This window comes from Nomascus leucogenys, chromosome 1a (genome assembly GCF_006542625.1).
Source record: "Nomascus leucogenys isolate Asia chromosome 1a, Asia_NLE_v1, whole genome shotgun sequence".
NCBI lineage: Eukaryota > Metazoa > Chordata > Mammalia > Primates > Hylobatidae > Nomascus > Nomascus leucogenys.
In genome coordinates this window covers 58,640,269-58,661,686 of record NC_044381.1, presented here as the reverse complement: position 1 = coordinate 58,661,686, position 21,418 = coordinate 58,640,269, and the positions used below count along the sequence as shown (strand labels likewise).

Here is a 21,418-nt window from a genome sequence, read left to right as displayed (position 1 = left end):
TCTATTCCTTTCTTCATGCTTCATTCATTCCGTAAATAATTAATTATTGAGTGCCTCATATGTGCCAGCCACTGTGGTAGGCACTCGGATGTCTCATTCATAAAACAGCAAAAATACGTGCCTTCATAATGCTTACAGTTGATCCACAAAAGGTTTTTGAGTACTCAGTCTATATAAACACATGTGGATTTATAAGTTGTATGTATATTATTCTATGCTGTTATATCATAAAACATGTTCAAATATGAATAGAAAAGAATAAGAAAGATAAAAATGTAAATAATTTCTGAAGTAGTCTTCCTGTATCCCACCTTGGAGGCCACTGTTCTGCATGATTTTCTTGTCCTAGATAACCATCTGTAAATGTTCTTCTAGTGCTGCAACTGAGCTTTTATTTATTATTATTATATTATTTTGAGACAGAGTCTTGCTCTGTTGCCCAGGCTGGAGTGTAGTGGCGTGATCTCGGCTCACTGCAACCTCCAACTCCTGGGTTCAGGCTATTCTCCTGCCTCAGCCTCCTGAGTAGCTAGGACTACAGGTGCACACCACCACGCCCGGCTAATTTTTATGTTTAGTAGAGATGAGGTTTCACCATGTTGGCCAGACTGGTCTTGAACTCCTGACCTCAAGTGATCCACTTGTCTTGGCCTCCCAAAGCTTTTAAATAGCTATCAAATAGATAGTCCTTCTATTTTGATATCTGTTCTAAATCTCTTTATTTTATTAAAAGAGGATCCCCCCGGTTTTTTTTTTTTTTTTCTATCTATAGGCTTTTTTCCTATACTGTTTGAGTTTGTTAATTTACTTATGTACAGCTGGCCTTCTGTATCCACTGGTTCCACATCTACAGATTCAACCAACTGTGAATCAAATATGTTCAGGAAAAATACTAAAAAATAACAATACAGTTCAGGCATGGTGGCTCATGCCTGTAATCCCAGCACTTTGGGAGTCTGAGGCAGGCAGATCGCTTGAAGTCAGGAGTTCGAGACCAGCCTGGCCAACATGGTGAAACCCCATCTCTACTAAAAATATAAAAATTAGCTGGGTATGGTGGCAGGTGCCCGTAGTCCCAGTCACTCGGGAGGCTGAGGCAGGAGAATCTCTTGAACCTGGGAGGTGGAGGTTCCAGTGAGCTGAGATTGTGCCACTGCATTCCAGCCTGGGCGAAAGAGTGAGAATCTGTTTCAAATAATAATAATAATAATAATAATAATACAATAATACAAATAAAAATTACAGTATAACAACTATTTACATAGTATGTACATTGCATTAGGTGTAATAAGTAATCTAAAGATGATTTCAAGTATATGGGAGGATGTATATATGTGCAAATACTATGCCATTTTATATAAAGGTCTTGAATATCCATGGATTTTGGTATCCATCGTGGTTCTAGAACCGGTGCCCTTGGATACTGAGGGATGATTATACTCATTTAGCAAACATTTATTAAGTTCTACTATGTGCCAGTTAGGTGCTGGGAAATTGACCAAGTTAGAGTTCCTGCCCTCAAATGAGACAGGTAGCAAATCAGTGATTATAGTCCTGAGTGTTATGGAAATGCAGTCTATGAAGAGAGAAAGGAGGAAGTATTGTTTGGCAGGAAGGAGGACAACTCTCAGGCATGTGGCCTCGTTGCCCCTTCTCTGTTTTGGGACTTAATGGAATCATAGGTTTTTCCAGTGGGTCCTTTTTTTTTTTTTCTCTGTGGTATTTTCTTTTCTTTTGGAATATATAGAATTCTAACCCACTGATTTAAGAATATTAAACCAGTGTAGATTATCACATTAAGGATTTGTTTATGTTAAGATGGTCATGTTTATATTTTTAAACTTAGATCTCAGGATTGGAAGGACTCTGTATAGGACAGAACCTAAGCACAAATAATTATGTAGCTCCTTGCTGTTAGAAGGAAGCAAAGTCATCTTTCAGAGGTGTGTGTCTGTTCTTACATTCACTTAAATATTTAAAAATATCTCCTATGTAGAAAAGGCACTCAATTCTGAAATACAATTCTCCCACAGGCTTTTTTTTTCTTGGATAGAGATATTTCAGTCAGTGTTTTTATAATGACAGTAGTTGCTGCTGCTACTTATATAATTTTTCTATGTAGTCACATTGATATATAATGATATGCTTTTAAAATTTATTTTATAATTGACAGATAATTGTACATATTCATGGGCTACATAGTGATGTTTTGATACGTATAATGTATAGTGATCAGATCAGGGTAATTAGCATTTCATCATCTTAAACATTTATCATTCTTTGTATTGGGAAATTTACTATCTTCCTGCTAGCCGTTTGAACTATATAATAATTGTTAGCTATGGCCATCTTACGGTGGTATAGAACACTGGAACTTACTTCTCCTATCTAGGTGTGATTTTGTATCCTTTAGGAAATCTCTCCCTGTCCTTCCTTTCTCTCTACCCTTTTCAGCCTCTAGTATCCTCTGTTCTACTTGATCACATGGGTTTTGAATTAGGGAATTCTGAAGGATATGATGGATAATGCTATTAAGAGCAAACTCAGGAATGAAAAATTCAGTTGTTGTTTTTTCTTCCTTTTTTAGGGCAAGTTAAAGTCTTCAGAGCCCTGTATACGTTTGAACCCAGAACTGTAAGTGTTCAGTTTTTAACTTTTAAAATTGACAGAAAAACCTAAGATGATTTTATTTAGACATTTCCTCTGGTGTGAATGGTCTGCCTTTTCTTTGATAGACCTAGGCAATTCTCAGGAATGGATGTTGGGTCCAGAGCTGTGCAAGTTAAGTCTCAGGCTGATTTGCATGTCTTCTGCATCTTGAGGTCATGTCTATCTTGTAAAGCTTCTCCCTACATGGTGACACCACCTGCTTTCAAATTGACAAGTGACTTGCACATAAAGCACAGCGACCCTGTCTTAGTTATCCTTCTGAATCTCATACTAACCTTCCTTCATTCTCCTCTTGACCCTCTACCTCAGAATAGCTCATAATGGTACCTACTGCTAACCTTCCAGAACAATTTTTTATCTCTCTGCAGTGTGCATTTTCCATTGTTATAGTTGCTGGTATCCATCCATTTATCTGTGGTTTATTAATCGCCTATTATATGCCAGACACTGGTCCAGGCCTTGGGACTAGTGCAGGGACAACAGAAAGGATGGTCTCCTAGAGCTTGCATCCAGTGGAGAGAGACAGAGAGTAGACAAATGAATGTGACTGTCAGGGGCTAAGTACTCTGGAGAAAAATAAGGAGGGTGAGGGGCAAAGAGGTTAATGGAGAAAAGAGTGCTGTCTTCAATAGCACGTTCAGAGATGGCCTTTCTATAAAGGTGGCATCCGGGGAGAGACCTGAAGGAAGTGAGGGAGCAACAAGTGCAAGCAGCATCCTTGCTGGATGCTAGAATAGAAAAAGCAGGGAAGACAGCACGGCTTGGAAAGTTGCAAACATGGGAGTGGGTGGTGGGAGACTACTTCCGAGAGTTGGGGTGGACTGGAAGGGCAGAGCATTTAGGGCCTGTGGATCTTATTTGGATTTTGCTCTGGGTAAAATTGGAGGTGAGTAGATGGTTTTGATACAGGAGTGACTAGTTGGTGAAGCAGGGAGTTGAGACAGTTAGGAGGGAAAGGAAAGAAACCAAGAAGGTTTCTTGGGGAGAAGGGGTGTATGAGTCCGTTTTCACTCTGCTGATAAAGACATACCCGAGACTGGATAATTTATAGAGAAAAAGAGGATTATTGGACTCACAGGCATGGCGGAAGGTGAAAGGCATGTCTTACATGGCAGCAGACAAGAGAGAATGAGAACCAAGTGAAAGGGGAAACCCCTTATAAAATCAACACATCTTGTGAGACTTATTCACTACCACGAGAACGATATGGGGGAAACTGATCCCATGATTCAATTATCTCCCACCAGGTCCCTCCCACAACACATGGGGATTATGGGACCTACAATTCAAGGTGAGATTTGGGTGGGGACACAGCAAAACCATATCAAGGGGAAACCTGCTATCATTGACTTTTCTCTCATATATGCTAGGGACCAGAGGTTTCTCTCTGTGGGCAGTCAGCTTGCTGCTGGCCTCACCTGGGTTTGCCCTAGACCCTGCTGTCCCCAAAGCTAGAGGCAACTCAGAAGGTCACACAGAACAAGTGACACTGAGCATCAATTCACTGCCATCAGGCCAGGGCCTGCCTTCAAATCCCAAATCTGTCTTTTACTTACTGTGTGAATTTTCTTACCTCACTGCCATTGATTCCTCATGTGAAAGTGGCGATACCACTCTGCAGTGGAACCATGCCGTGAGTATGGAGTGGGGTGAATATTGAAGGCCTACCACATGGTGAGCACCAAAAAATGGTAGCCACTAATAGACTAACATGAGGGTGTGCATATTCAGACAGTTCTCCCAAGGCTTTGTCCATGAAATGTTTCTGGAACAAGAAAGGTGGGGTTTTTATTCTTCTCACCAAGAGATTCCACTGACAACTCTCCTGTGTTGGTGAGGGATTGGGAATGGGTAGAGTTAGTTTACTGAGCCTGCCATAACAAAGTTCTACAGACTGGGTGGCTTAACCAAAAGAAATTTATTTTCTCACAATTCCGGGAGCTAGAAGACTGAGATCAAGGTGTCCAAAGGATTGGTTTCTTCTGAGGCCTTGCTCCTTGGCTTGTAGATGTCGGACTTCTCTCTTATGGTCTTTCCTCTGAATGTCAGTGTTTTCATCTCCTCTTCTTATAAAGATGTGAGTCACTGGGTACGGTGGCTCATGCCTGTAATCCCAGCACTTTGGGAGGCTGAGGCGGGTGGATCACAAGGTCAGAAGATCGAGGCCATCCTGGCCAACATGGTGAAACCCCATCTCTACTAAAAATACAAAAATTAGCTGGGTGTGGTGGTGTGTACCTGTAATCCCAGCTACTCGGGAGGCTGAGGCAGGAGAATCGCTTGAACCCAGGAGGCAGAGATTGCAGTGAGCCGAGATTGCGCCACTGCACTCCAGCCTGGCGACAGAGTGAGACTCCGTCTCAATAAAAAAAGAAAATAAAAAAAGAAGATATGAGTCATTGGATTAGGGCTCACCCTAAATACCTCATTTTAACTTAATTAACTCTAAAGTCCTTATCTCCAAATACAGTCATATATGGAAGTGCGGATGCTCTTCAACTTACGATGAACCCAATAAACTAATTGTAAGACAAAAAAAATCCATAAGTCAAAAATGCATTTAATACCCCGATAAGCCCATGGTAAAGCTGACAAATTGTTAAGTTGGATCATCACATGTCAGGGGCGTCTGTACTGGGGGTTTGGACTCTAATGTAAGAATTTGAGGTAGGGACAGGGCACAAAGAGCCCATAACAGGGAAGCGTGAGGCCCAGGGCTGTTGTCTTTAAGCCCTGCTCACAGGGAGTGCTGTCATTTTATGCCTCTGCTTGTCCTTATCAGTTGTGTCCTGGTTGGTTCCATGACCCTGAGAGGGATAGGAGTGAGGGAGGTGAGAGGTGGTCAGGTGCCAGCCTGGGCCCCTCAATGAATAGACCGTTCTCTGCTGCCTCCTCGAATCTAGAATGGGACCTGCATTTACTTTGTTTTGAGACTTGAGGTGACTCCTGACTCTATCTCCTTTCTTCGTATGCTTCGTTGTCCTTTCTCACCTCCTCCCTCCCCTTTGCTTCCTCATGTCCTGGTTATGCCTTTCCTCACTTCCCACCTACAGACTTAGCTCCTCTATTCCATCTGTCATCTGAACTAGATTGGCATTCCTCAAAGGTGCCTTTGCTTCCACCTCCTGCTTCAACCTTTTATTTGACTAAAGATGTCATCCTCTATAGTCCAGCCCCTATTCCAGCCCTGCTGTGCTCTGCTCCTTCCTGTTCTTGAACTATCCCATCTAGATATGACTCACAGTAGAACCTATCTCTCAACCCTTTCTAGACCCATGGCCCTGTCCCTTCCAAGATCACATTACATACTTCCTCTTCTGTAAAGACTTTTCTGACCACTCCAGCTGGAGGTGGACTGCCTCTCCCACCTCTGAACTTCCACACTTGGTATTTCAGTCCTGCTCCCAGGCACAGCATCTGAGGAAGCAGAGTAGCACCTGGTTCAGAGCCTGCACTAAGGGTTCAGGACCAGCTCCACCTCTTGAGCAGCTGTGTGACCTTGAGGAAATTACCAAACCTCTCTGTCACAGTGTTCTCATCTGTAAAGTGAGGATAATAATAGTCCCACCAGGTTTTAGTGAGAATTAAATGAGATTAATTGCATAAAGCTGCTATTACTATTAAGGAGTAATTATTATTATCGAAGGAATAGTGGTTGCTATATTAATAGACATTTAACAGATATTTTTGATGGGTTGTGTATTGATTTATTTCCAATTCTACTCAAAGATGGAGTTTCTCCACTGCTTTAAAAAGATCTTAGTTATTATTGAATATACAGGAGAATATACATTTAATTCATTAGGCTTTACAAAATATTCTATATTTAAAATGTTGTATTTTTAATATTTTTAGTCCCAAGGATTTGTAGGCTACTATCAGTAATGATCACTTCAAGCCCTGTTGCCTCCATATTTCTCCCCTGTTCAGCTCAGTTCAATCCAGGTATGAAGGGGGTAGCATCTGGCACAGCAGGTAGCCTCTAGCTCCTACAGGCCTTCCTGACTGGTTAAGTGCCATGCCATACCCATTGTTAAATTTTGAATCTCATTCCAGAACTAGGTTAGTCTTACCTTCTTTTTCTGAACGAGAATTTCTGTTGGAAGCTCTTTGGTCTTTCTCTCTCCCCTGTTGACCAGCAGCCATATTCTCTGGAGGGATAGATACACCACAGCATATCCCAAGCTGACCTGGCCTCCTCGAAGTCACTGGGACCAGGCAATATTGAAAGGCTGAGGTGGGCTCTGAGGGACATTGCTGGTATGTGCAGCCCCCCAGGCAGGCCTGGGTCCAGTTTTAAGCTCCTGTTCCCCCTCAGGAGATGAGGACAGCAATGCCCAACCCCAGTCTTGGGGATCCATTGAACAGGAAGAACGCTAGGTAGCTCCTGGTTCTTCCTGCCAACCCATTTCTCATCTGTCTTGCTTAAAGGCAAGGGTGTCTTGGCACCACCCAGCCCCGTTTGGTTCTTTTTTCTCACCCAGCTCCTTTTAATAAAGTGTCAACCACAGACCTGGCTGGACTGAATTGATGAGTGTCAAGACAGACTGATGAGGAGAGAACAGAATTTCCTGTGTTAGGAGGCGCATTGATTTCCAAAGGGAAACCAGCAGGACCTTGCTCTGTCATGTAAAGGTTGCTGGGCTGCACTAGGTTAATAGAGCCACGTGTAGAGGAAGGAGACTGGGAATCTAAGAGCTGAGGTAGGAGCCCAGCCCTGCCACTCACTCTGATTTGTAGAGATTTTTTAACTTCTCTAAGCCTGGTTTTGAAATAGAGATTATATCCATGACCCATCCAAGCCCAGTGAGTTGTGAGGACCAAATGAGGTCAAGTATACTTTGCAAGTAAAATATGCTGCCATTGGTTTTTTTATACTGCACTATAGGGGTAGGGCAGTTGGGAGTGGGTAGAGACAGATATTTTCCAAGGCGGCCAGCTTTTAATCTGGTCATGACACCATGATGGCCAATAATGGCTGCGTGTGATGCCTTTTGTATGAGAGAAAGCATAGGTGGTGGGTAAGAGCAGGGACTCCGTAATCTGACTTACAGTTCAAGTCCAGGTTCCACCATGTACCTGCTCTATGGCCTTAGACAGGTTTCTCATCTGTAACATGATGATAAGAATAGCACCCACTTCATAGTGTTCTTGGTGAGGAACAAATTAGTTAATATTTCTGAATGCCCAGACCAGTACATGGCACATAATATATACTATAAAGTGTTAAATAAAAACATCTGTGGAGAATTTGTTTGCTCTTTTTATTAATTTTGGGGGCTTCAGACTGACAAATCTGAAAAATTTCAAAAGTATATCAGTTTTTCTAAACTTTTCATAAAATATATTTGCATAAACCAACAAAATTAATGCCTTGGGAATTATATGTTACCAAGAATATATGGAATGGGAATGGGAATATATGTTACCAAGTGTGTACTCTTTGCTGTAACATCCCAGTGGACAACAGCCTACTTATTCTTATACCTTGTTGTTCTTCAAGGAGAGAGGAAAGGAGGAATGTGGTTAAAAAACAAAGAAGAAGCTGGAAATAGAGAAGTGCATACTTCATTATGTTACTGTTTTCCCATTTCTGTTCCCTCACTATGATGCTGGGAATTTAAAAGTAGATGCTCATTGAACAATTTACATCAGGTATCCTGCTAGTGGTTTCTTAATGGAAAATGTGAATATTGCAGGTGAAATCTGTTGTTAAAATAATGAAATTACTGTGTTGTATGTACTGCCACCAACACTGTGAAGAATTTGGTAGACTACCTACTTAGCTAGATTAGGAAAATGCGTCCCTAGTTTCTTTGGAAGAAGACATTTTACGAGTAGTAGCATTCCGTGTCTGGGAGCTATGGATTAAAAGAGAATAAACTGTCAACTGTAATTTCTCGGGATGAAAAAATGAGGTCACTTTTTGCCTGACTGAAATGGACTGCCTGTTCTCATTGCCTCAGTTGAAAACAAGTCTGACCTAATGGGTGGCTTGTGGCAGACACCACTATTGAACGGCAGCCATTAATTCAAAAACCGAAATAGCACTGAGGGGTATCGAAGCGACTGGCACTTAGTGGTCTTTCTCAAATGATGCACTTTCCCAAACCACAGAGGACAAGAATTACTTGAAAGACATTAAGAGTTTTAACTATTTTGGGCTTTATTACTTTTTTTAAAAAATTGAGGTAAAATTCACATAACATAAAATGAACCATTTTTAAAATTTTTAATTCCTGTGAGTACATAGTAGGTGTATATATTCATGGGGCACATGAGATGTTTGGATACAGGCATGTAATGTGGAATAATCACATCATGGGATATTAAGTATCCATCCCCTCAAGCGTTTATCCTTTGTGTTACAAACAATCCAGTTATACTCTTTTAGTTATTTTAAAACATACGATTATTATTGACTATAGTTATCCTGTTGTGCTATCAAATAATAGGTCTTATTATTTCTTTCTAAATTTTTTTTTGTACCTATTAACCATCTCCATCTCCCCCCAGGTTTGCCCATTACCCTTCCCAGCCCCTGGTAGCCATACGTCTACTCTCTATGTCCATGAGTTCAATTGTTTTGATTTTTAGATCTCACAAATAAGTGAGAACATGTGATGTTTGTTTTTCTGTGCCTGGCTTATTTCCAAATTAACCATTTTAAAGTGAATCATTCATTGGTGTTTAGTACATTCACAATTCATTACCTCTGTCTAGTTCTAAAACATTTTCATCATCCCACAGATTAACCCTGTACCCATTAAACAGTTACTCCCTATTCCCCCTGACTTTATTGCTTATTTTTATAAGAAAGACTCATTACCATGATTGTGTGTGTTCTTTGTTTTTAAAAGCTATTTGTTTGGTACTTTTTCATAATGTGTTTTGTTTGTTTGTTTAAAGGGTGAGTGATTTTATTAAATGTGGAAATTTAGGGAGATTTGACTTTTGTGATTTTAGAAGGAGGGTAAAACTGCAGGGAAAGATGACTTCTTAACTTCTTGAAAGTACCGATTGAGGAGGATTTTTTGTAAGACATAACTGAGTGAGATTAACTTTGGGAGATGTACTCAGTAAGAATAACCCAGGATGGCTCAAAGATGGGACAGACCGCTTCAAGGCTTTGAACTCTTTCAAGTTCCAGGAAATGAAAAGTTGCTCCAGGAAAATGTTGCAGCCCACATATCCTATTTTTCCTTACACTCTTCTTCTTCCTTCATTCTCCCCTCTCAGGCCTTAGCACCATCTAAAGGAGAGAGGGTCAGATGGTGTTAAAATTGCCAGCAAAGGCCAGCCTTAATGTTGGGGTGGGGGGTGGTGGTGGCTGCTGAGTCCAGCTGGGATGCTGTGGTAGGGAGAGAGTCATCTTTCTGGCCTCTCTGGGAGTGATCCAGTTTGCATCAAATAAATACTAAAGGAAATAGTTTGTTTACCTAATCACCTTCTATATCTGTCACATATTGGTAGTAATAGTGGTCATTGATCATGAGAACATTTTAGAGACAGGTTTGAGAGAATATTAGTGGTCATTAATTTCTTTTTTCCCAAATTCAAGCAACAAAAATAAAAAGTAAAAACATATTTCTAATAATATCAAAATGTATGTCACAAGGTCTAGTACACATAACTAATTTTCCATAGTTTGTGTCTGTCCATAAGACTAGTCTGTGCAAATCAAAGTGTAAAAGCAATATATATTTCAGAAAGTTACCTTTTAAAGGACTTTAGCCATTTGGGGTCATCAATAATCATCATTTGCTAATTTTTATATTTGAATGCATAATGCATCTAAGCATTTTCATGTATTATGGTTGCTTAAAGCATGTTATGGCTGATAATAGCCTTTATTTAGATTCATGGAGAAATAGTTATAATAAGAATGTAGATCAGCTTTAAAACTAAATAAATTGCTAGTGCAGAATCATATTTACTGCCCTAGTCTGCTACTGAGAGGAGGTAAACAAATGGAAAAATGAATGGATGAAATATTTTATTTTTAATTTTATTTATTAAAAATTTTTTTGAGACAGATTCTTGCTCTGTCACTCAGGCTGGAGTGCAGTGGCATAATCTTGGCTCACTGCAACCTCTGCCTCCCAGGTTCAAGTGATTCGCATGTCTCAGCCTCCCACGTAGCTGGGATTACAAGTGTGCACCACTACGCCTGGCACATTTTTTGTGTGTTTTAGTAGAGATGGGGTTTCACCACGTTGGCCAGGCTGGTCTCGAACGCCTGTCCTCAAGTGATCTGCCCGTCTCAGCCTTCCGAAGTGCAGGAATTGCAGGCATGAGCTACCACGCCTGGCTGGATGAAGTAATTTGTTTCACTAGCATAGTTTTGATTTATATGGAATAGTAATTATAATCAGAAATATCAAAGCCTCTCTTTTAAAAGTATTTTTCCCACCTAAACTATGAAAGCAACACATGCTCATGACAGAATTTGGAAATTTTTCTGTGTCTATTTAATGCATAGTTGGGTTCTTATCACATGTGAAATTTGTGTCCTACATTTTTCATCCACCATGATGATGTAAACATTTCCTAATATCTGAAATTTGCTCTCAGTAGGCATCACCCTACTTACTTATAAAGTCATGGTAAGTGTTATCTACTGATGGTCAAAAGATGTTTAAAATGTGTATTCAGAAAGGTTTTTTTTGGTTGTTTTTGTTTGTTTGTTTTGTTTTGTTTTTTGAGACAGAGTCTTGCTTTGTCACACAGGCTGGAGTGCAGTGGCGTGATCTCAGCTCACCACAACCGCTGCCTCCCAGGTTCAAGCAATTCTCTGCCTCAGCCTCCCGAGTAGCTGGGATTACAGGCATCCCCCACCATGCCCAGCTAATTTTTGTATTTTTAGTAGAGACGGGGTTTCACCATCTTGGCCAGGCTGGTCTTGAACTCCTGGCCTCGTGACAAAGTGCTGGGATTACAGGCATGAGCCACCGCACCTGGCCTCAGAAAGTTTTTAGAACATTTGGTTGGTACAGGCCAGAGCACATATGGTCTGTGTAATTAGCCAACTCCTTAGAGCTGCTTGGGGTTTCTGGACTGGCTGAGTTACTGCTTCATATCTTTTAGCTCTTTAGCCTTATTAATGGTTGAATTACATATTAACTTTTCTCATACAGAAAACATTCATTCTCCCTGAACATGAAGAGCTAGGGTAATGATTTTCTCAAAATGAGCAGATAGCAGATGTTGATCTTAAAGTGTTCAAGGATTGAGGCCTTAAGAGAAAATCAAGCTTCTGGCTGTTTTTCATGATTCTAATTCTAGACATTTATATTTTTATGAAAAAATATACACCACCTTTTAGGATTTCTACAAGGAAGAAGTTTTATTAATATTCTGTTTTGATATAGAAATGTCTTGCTTTGGTTGTAGAAGAATGCAAGATGTGTGTGGAGAATCTTTATATATGTAATTCTTTGAAGTTCATCATGGGAAAAAAATCTAGCCGTCTATTCATGTGTTAATTTTTCAGTAGTGTTTTATTATATGGCTTATGTGCTGATTTAAGTGTATAAAACCACATTGTTTATTAGAATATGATAGAATTTTAAATCTATATAATCATTAATTCTAATTCATGAAAAATCACATGGAGTCAAACTTTTTTTTTTCTTCTAGCCAGATGAATTATACTTTGAGGAAGGTGATATTATCTACATTACTGACATGGTGAGTCCAGATAACATCTTGTAATACCATATATAAAGACTGTTTTATGTAGCTATAACATTGTAAGTTATTTAAATGTATATGTACATAGAAATACATATGTACAAGTCTGTTCATTTTAGCATAATTGATAGTAGCATGAGATTGAAAATAGCCCTTATTTCCATCAATAGGAAAAGAGTTGAATAAGCTTTGGTCTATCTGCAAACAGAATATTATGCAGCTATAGAAAGAAATGGGGAATATCTCTATATGCTATTATGAAGTAATTTAAGTGAAAAAAAAAGCAAAGTGAGAAAATGTAGATCGTATATCCTCACTTTTCTAGGAAAGGATGAGAGTGTATGTGTACACACACACGCACACACATGCAGACACTTGTTTTTCTCAATTTCAGATAAAAAGTTGAAAGATGAGTTGCAAAGTAAAATTGAGTTTTATTCTACGAAGAGTAAAGGTCCTTTCTCTAGGTGGAAGGAAGGAAATAGGGTATAATGAACATAGATGGAAGATAGACTTTTAAGAAAATTATACCTTGTTTTGTGGATTTGACTTTGAACTGATGTAAACCTTGACATAAAAAATTGAAATAAAAAGGAATCCCTAAAAATTAAAAGCAGAATGAATCAAATGAACTTAATTGTACCCTGGTAATTGGCATAACCACACAGAGAGGAAATATTCCAAGTTTAATGCTCAGCAATTTGACTGAACATCCATAGTAGAATATGGATATATATGAAAGACATATATATATATAGACAAAAAGAACTGGCCAAAAAAGGGTAAATTGTTTTAAATCATGCCCTTGTTAGGGAAATGTAGGTATTGCTAATTCTGAGATTGTTGCATGTGTATTGTGGTTTAGAGCAAATGAGTCATTAGGTTGGTGATGTTGCTAACGGATTTTCAGCATGGCAAAAAGGATACACAGATGTAAGATTAATGACAGTTTAAGAAAAACTCTGTATTCCTTCATCTGAATTGGAAGGATCATATTGCATTTTATCTAAAATAAAACAAAAATATTCCCTGCTGTGTTCTTTGAAGGGGCCTAGGAAAAATGACCAACCCAATAATAATATGTTATTTTCCATTGAAACGAACAGGCTTCTTTGAGAAATGGCTGGTACCAAGTCAGGGGCAGCAGAGGTACAAGATAAACCCAGAACATCCTCTTATTAGAAAACATGGAAGCTCCTAAAGACAATAGGGTCACACTGAAAGGACTTGGGAACGAACTTGAAGAGACTCCCACTGGCCAAAGATAGGACAATTTGAGCATCAATTAGGGCAACAACTTCCAAGAATTGAAACACATTAAATACATTTAAATTTATGAGTTTCTAATGTTACTTCTGAACAAATCTCATTGGTCAGCATGAGAGAATGCTAGGAAACCAGGTTTTTATTCTGACAACTGTTAAGGGAAAGAATCACCATTTATTCCGTGTTTTCTTTATGAATTTCTTATCTGGGCAATCTGAGAGTTGATGAAGTTTTTGTTTAAAGAGGTATTCAGGTTATTTCAATGAAGAAGGAATGATAGAATTAGAATGTCACCATCTTGCAGCCTCTAGGAAATAGTGGATCTAGACAATGATCATCAAGGGCTACTAACATTACAAAAAGAAGCTGACTAGATAGTTCGCATTTCCTAATGGAAAAAATCAATACTGCCTAGGAAATAGCCTTGCCAAAAAAAATTGAAGCTGAATCTAATTAAACCTCTAGAACTGATGACCAATTTATAGGCAATACAGGGAACAGAGGAACATGCTTAATGATAACACAGGGATACAAAGGCAAAATCCATAGAGGTTGAAACTACAGAACAAACCAACTGGATTCTTCAACAAATATATTGTAAGAGATAAAAAAGAATGGAGAGACAACCTATAGATTAAAAGATACTTAAAAGACAAATCAATCATATTGTATAGGCCTTATTTGAATCCCAAATTATGGGGCAGTTGGGAAATTTGAGTATTGACCTAGATATTTGATGATATTAAGGAATTATTGTTGGAAAAAACTTTTAAGCTGTGATAATGGCATTATAATTGCCTTTCAAAAAGTATGTATCTTTCAGAGATACATACTGAAATATTTACAAATGAAATAATATGATGTCTAGAATTTATTTTAAAATAATCCAGGAGGGGAGGGAGGTCGTGGGGGCATATATGAAACAATATTGGTCATTAATAAATGTGCAGTTGGGAAATGGGTATATATATGGTCATTACATTGTTCTTTCTACTTTTTTGTAAGTTTAAATTTTTCTATAATAAAAAGTTACCCCCAAAATGCAGATAATATAAAGAGATCTTTAGAACTTCCTCCCCCATAAAAAAAATTATCTCGAAGCTAAGAGAAATGAAACTGTGGACACAAAATCATATAGCTAGTCTAAACTAGCGTAATTTGTTTTCTTCTGTTTCATATCATCTCTTATTTGTTTGGTTGTTGAGACTTTGTCATGAAACATATTCCATTTGTTGCAGGCAGATGCATGTTTATTTGTAACTTAGTGGTAAGGGAGACGGACACCCACAGCTAGGGCGTGAGGAAGCTTGGTAGTGTGGGTAGGGTTGATGAACATTTTGTAGAACAGGTACTCCCTAGGAGCCAAATAATTTGAAAAGTGAATGAATGCAATCTGGATTTCATACCACTTAATTTAACTCTTCTTTTACCAGAGCGATACCAATTGGTGGAAAGGCACCTCCAAAGGCAGGACTGGACTAATTCCAAGCAACTATGGTAAGTGTTGCTGAGTGGTTTTACTTTAGCTTCGTTCACTTGGAATTTTTTGGTTCTTGAGGCTTTTCTGCTTGCTGCTGTGGCTGAGAAAGCAATGGAGTCATTGTCAGTCTAGGACATTTTCCATTCCATGAGCCTCCTGTTAATAAACTGGCCATGAACACCAGATGTGCTTGAGCCTGACTCTATGGCCTAAGAGAATGCATTTTAGCATTCTTAACCCAAGATTTCCAAGGAAACGCTTATGGTTTTACTTTCTTCAACCCTTAAAACAATTTTTTTTAATGCTGATAAACTCAGTCTTGCAGATGGTTTCTTAGACTAGCCCTTTCTTTTGTGATGGAGTAACCTGACCTTGTTCATTCATGTTCGGGGCAGTGATGTTCATTAAATGCTTATCATGGCAGTTTGGGGACCTTGAGAGATGAGAGACACGACTCCTGCCATGAAGCTGCTTCTAGCTGGAAGTGGGACAAACAGATAAAACACTTGTTTAGTTGTCAGCAGAATCAAGTCAAAAGAGCACAGAATTGATAAACAAGTCTCCTGAGTTTTAATCCTCTTTCTTCCATTTCCTAATAACACTTCCTACTGATTCTAGGACAGCAGCAAACGCGCCTTCTTTAAGAGGCAGGTAGTTATGCTGATTGTTCTTTCTGAATACAGGAAGCAAAATATTCCCCCTTCATCCGATCCTACATAAATACACACAAGAGAACCAAAATTATTTTCAGCTATCTTTAAAGCAGAGTGATCTACAAAATGTAAAAATGAACATCAAATGCTTTCTTTTGCATTTTTGTGACTTTGTTTATTAAATACTTGAGTAATATCAAGTGTGCATTTAACTCAGGTATGCAGGTTTGTTTGTTTTTGTTTATACTTCCAGTTAATTACTATGTTAATTGCCTTATTGCTTGGCTTGGTTTCCCTTAACACATAATTCAGCTTCATTTAATGCAAGAACTATCCATTTGATTTTCTGTTACTTTTTATCCACATTAAGTAAAGGAAACTGTGTTGAAGGCCCTGGTACTCCTAAAGCTGGGGGACTGTGGTGAATGAGTGGCTTCAGTAAATCATTTGTGTGGCAATTCAACATTGGGTTAACACTTTTTATTTTCAATCTAGTGGCTGAGCAGGCAGAATCCATTGACAATCCATTGCATGAAGCAGCAAAAAGAGGTAGGTGTGATTCTTTTTGACTGAGGTATACAGTACAGTAAAATGCACAGATTTCAATTAGTTTTGACAAATGCATACACCCATGTAACCAACACCCAGATCAAGATCTAGAACATTTCTGCCATCCTAGAAAGTTCCCTTTGCACCTTCTCAGTTAAATCCCTGCCTTCCCCAGAGACAGTCTGTCCCAATGTCTATTACCCTAGAGAAGTGTGATTTTAATTTTAAAATGTCAGACAAGAAGCACTGTTGTGGGGAGATGCAAATCGAAAGACATGGTCTGTGACTTCCAAAGCGCAACATCTGGCAGGGGAGAGAGAGATGTAACAGATCGTTAAAATATGGTATGATAAGTATAGCAATTGAAATGTGTTTGACAGGCTGTAGAGGCCAGGGTGAGTAACCGGAGGGCAGGAGAATGGAAGGGTCTGGTGGGTACAGCATTTAGGAGAGCGTTGGTGTGGTGAGCATTTGGCCAGGGAGGGCATGAACAACAGGGATGAACCTGGAGAAGATCCTTGACCAAACAACAATCAGCCTTGTCTGGGCTTTATTCTGTTGATCAGTAGTCCTCAGCTAGGGGTGATTCCTCTTTCACAAACCCCGAGGATATTTGGCAATATCTGGAGACATGTTGACTGTCATGACTGGAGGGATGTTACTGGCATCTTTTGGGGAGAGGCAGGGGTTGTTGCCACACATCCTACACCACACAGGAGCACCCCCACAATAATCCAACCCCAAATGCCAATGGGGCTGCTGCTGAGAAACTCTGCTGTAGATAATGGGGAATTTTTGTAAAGCCTCAATGAGCTCCATTTCATTCCATTTTTAGATTTTTTGGAAATCTGAATGTACACAAGGAAATTATTGGTGAGGATTGTGAAAAAGTAAAAGGACTAAAGTGACATTTAAAAAATTCTTTGTAAATTAGATACTTGGGACATTAGCCTGAGGATGTTAAATTAATAGTTATAGTTTAGCATATAAGAGCAGCAGCTTTGAGTAGGTTATTTAGCCTTTCTTATAGGAACTGAAGATGCATTGTAAATATAAATATGAATAGTATCTGCTTGTTCTTAGGTTTGATTGTTTTTTCCTCAATTTCCAGAATTTCACAAAGAAAAAAATACACACACACACACACACACACACACACACACACACACACACACAGACCTATATATTTTTTAACAGAATAGAAATAAGTATACCCATTTAGGCAACTCTTCCCATTAACCTATTAGAAACATTGATGTTAATACTTTCCATTAATAAGCTGGAAGTCAAAATGTACCATAATAAATGCATTAATGGGGAGGTCTTAATTTAATACTTGCTGATAAATCCATTGCAAATGGAAATTTATGCAGAATGAAACAGAATGAAATTGATTTAAAAGCAAAATAAAAAGTGAAAGCTTTTTTTCTTGTGTTTTCGTAAATGTAAAATTCTTTCAGGCAACTTGAGCTGGTTGAGAGAGTGTTTGGACAACAGAGTGGGTGTTAATGGCTTAGACAAAGCTGGAAGCACTGCCTTATACTGGGCTTGCCACGGGGGCCACAAAGGTATTACATTTTGTTTGTTATATGTTTCTATGCTGCTGAAAATATGTTTCACCTGTGGGAGCCAGATTTACAAAAAATGAGAAAGAAAAAGCATTGGCTATTCTTTTTGAATCCTTTAGAACACCGGCCAAAAGCCTTGTTCCTCGAAGCTCTGTAGAACAGTGGGTAGAATGTGGTCAGTCAGCCTCACTGCATGGGCCCCTCTCTCTTGAAAGACTGGACACTTCCTTTCCTCTCTCAGGCTTAGAAAGGTTACTGGAAAACAGCATTTATAAAAACAAAACCACTGTCTAATCTTACAGAAGCAAAGATCAGAATTTGCTCCTCTAGCTTAGCTTTTCATAAGGTCTGCTTTTATGATTTGCATTTTAAGTTTCATGCAAACTATTAGATTCAAGAGAAAGCCAACATTTGCCAGAGTTAGTGATTCCATTGATACTTTTTCTGTTATAATCAATAATAATGACAAATTGAATTTTTAGATGTATTTCTTCCTGGCCAAAAATTTATCACCCACTGCTTTTCTACCTCTCTCTATCACAAAAGAAATAAACTCAACAACACTAAGAAATGAAGATCTCAACAAATTAAATAGCAGTGCCAAAGGAAAATTTGTAACTGTCTCCTAAAAAGAAGCCTATCTTATTTCAGCTAATAAACATGTTATTATATGAATGAAAAGTATTATAGTGAATGTAAAAATATTCCTATGTCATATGAAAATGCAAAAGCCAAAACTATTAGAAAAAGTATATTTTCCTAAATAATTCCACTTTTTAGATTCTTAAGTTTTTCTATTTTATAAATTTTACAAAATGTGTTAACATTTTCTTGAAGGTTCTTCTAAAGAATCTCTCTTTTATAAAATTATTGTACCTAGATTTGTCAGGCTTCTAATTTTCATTCTTAAAAAGTATCTTTTCTCTTTGAATTTCAGATATAGTGGAAATGCTCTTTACTCAACCAAATATTGAACTGAACCAGCAGGTAAGACTGCTTATCTGAAAATTATTTAACACATACCTGCTTGTTCTCTTTAGTACAGAGCAACTCATGGGCATGTGAAGTATTGTAGTCAAAATACCACAAGCACATAATTTAAAAATTATAATTGTACTGAAAGTCAAATTATCCACAGCCCCAAGTGCCAAACCCACTCCTCCTCATATGTCACTTTCAGCTTTTAGTTCTTTCTTCGTGTACTTACCTTTGTGTTACTAAGGAATAGGCTGACAGAGCTATCTTACCATGCATTATCTTCACGTGTACTTTGGCCTCCTGTTGGGTATGTGAAGGTTTAAGCTTGTCAGCTGCCCCAGCTCTCATCTTTCAGCACCCCAGCACCAAGCCTGTTCTCCTCTGCTCCTCAATGTACTTCATCACAGTTTTTGGTTATATTACTATATAATGTTTACTTTATTATGGGTGTCTAAATAGTGTTCACTGCTTATATAACCTTTTTTTGTTTCTGTACTTTTTAAAACTCATTTTCTGTTATCTCACTGTGACTTCTCTACTGTTTTATACAGTCTTGATATATAATACTTTTCCAAAATGTGTAAGATAATCAACAGCTTTCTTTTTTCTCCCTGGATTCATACTTCCTGAAGCTCTCCATCATTCTCCAGTTTGAGCAGCTTGGTCCCTGTGGTCCTTTGCTGTCCTCCAGGGAACCGCTTCTGTTCTCTGCCATGTTGCATCTTCATTTTTCTGGATCCCTTGTCTTTCTTTTGTCAGAGAACATCTTCAAGTAGATTCCTGAGAAACAGAAGCTTGGGATTGATTATATGGCTGATCAGAATTCTAGGTCAAAGACAGTTTCCCTCAGAATTTTGAAGGCATGGTTCTGTGGCATTCTTGTTTCCAGGGATGCTTTTGAGAGATTTGGTGCCATTTTGATTCCCATTCTTTTATGTGTGATCTGCTTTTTCTCTTGCTAAGAATATTTACTTTATTGTTGGTGTTTTCAAATTTTATGATGATGTGCTAGCGTTCGTCTCTTCCCAATGATTGTGATGAACTCTTTCAGCCTGGAAAATTATCTTGTATTATTTCTTTTAGAGTGTTTGTCTGACCCTTCTTTGTTCTTTTGGTTCTGGAATGCCTATTAGTAGGATGTTGGACTTCTTGGATTGAACCTTCAGTTTTCTTAATTTTTCCCAGAGATATTCCCATCTTTGTTTTATTTTGGTTATCTTTTTAATTCCCCAGAGTTCTGTATTAGTTTTCTATTGCTGCCTAGCAAACGACCACAGGCTTAGCAGCTTATACTTTCTGTACGTCAGAATTCTGGGCGTGGCATAGCTGCGTTCTCTGCTCAGGGTCTTCCAGGTGGAAATCAAGGTATTGGCTGGAGCTGGATTCTCATCTGGAGCTTGGGGTCTTCTTCTGAGTGCATTTAGGTTGTTGGAAGAATTGATTTTCTTCTATCTGTAGTATTACTGAGGCCCTCAGCTTTTAGAGGCCACCCCTCTCTGTAGACAGCTCACAGTATGGCTGTTTGCTTTCTTCCTCAAGGCCAGAAGGAGATTGTCTCTCTGCTGTTTCATCGTTTTTATTTTTTAAGGGCCCACCTGGTTAGGTCAGGCCCACCTGGGATAATGTCCCTTTTGATGAACTCAACATCCGCTGACTAGAAACCTAATTACGGGAGTGATAGCCTGTTACATGCACTGCTTTCACTCGCAGTCAAGAGGAGGGAGCCTATACCAGGGCCCAGGAACCGTGGGGGCCGTTCTTAGAATTCTGTTATAAGCGCTTATTTTACTCTGATTGTTACTTTTACATAGTATCTTTTTCTTGTTTCATGACCCAGTATGATCTTATATCTTGCTGATATACTATTTATAACTTTTCAAACTATATTTTTTGGCTCTTCACTGTACTGTGTTTTTTCCCTTTGAGATCCATTTATTTTGTTTTAGTCTTTCCTAAAATATTATAGACTTTCCATGAACACTTGGTGTCATTATCTATTCATTCATTATTATTTTTTTAATTTGAGATGGAGTCTCGCTCTGTCGTCTAGGCTGGAGTGTAGCGGTGCAATCTCAGCTCACTGCAACCTCTGCCTCCTGGGTTCAAGCTCTTCTCCTGCCTCAGCCTCCCAAGTAGCTGGGACTACAGGCCTGTGCCACTGGCCTGGCTAATTTTTGTGTTTTTAATAGAGACGGGGTTTCACCATGTTGGCCAGGCTGGTCTCGAACTCCCAACTTCAGGTGATCCGCCCTCCTCGGTCTCCCAAAGTGCTGGGATTACAGGCATGAACCACCATGCCTGGCCCTTATCCATTCATTTTTAAGTGTGATTGGAAGCTGTGTGAGCTTGGTGAGAACTGCTGGCTGGTAGGCCTCTTCACAGGGCGATGTGGTGAGGTCCTGGCTGTTTTGCTAGGTGACACTCAAATGCTAATGAAAGTATACTCCTTCCCTTCCCTGCACATGGGGCTGCACTGCTTCACCAGAGAAGTGCCCTCCAGTCTCCTGCCTGGGGGTATGTACACACTGGGCAGTGGGGTACGTAAAGGTACCTGAGAGAGG

The 21,418-nt window shown here is 39.0% G+C and overlaps 1 protein-coding gene across 1 annotated transcript in view; it reads left to right on the top strand.

Annotated features, from left to right (window-relative positions):
• The window catches only part of OSTF1 (osteoclast stimulating factor 1), a 61,698-nt gene that overhangs the window by 26,979 nt on the left and 13,301 nt on the right, over positions 1–21,418 (top strand). The window contains exons 2-7 of the mRNA XM_003267427.2: positions 2,588–2,634; positions 12,310–12,360; positions 15,063–15,126; positions 16,258–16,311; positions 17,772–17,879; positions 18,817–18,866. Coding sequence (XP_003267475.1) covers positions 2,588–2,634; positions 12,310–12,360; positions 15,063–15,126; positions 16,258–16,311; positions 17,772–17,879; positions 18,817–18,866 — 374 coding nt within the window. The remainder of the gene's footprint in view (positions 1–2,587; positions 2,635–12,309; positions 12,361–15,062; positions 15,127–16,257; positions 16,312–17,771; positions 17,880–18,816; positions 18,867–21,418) is intronic.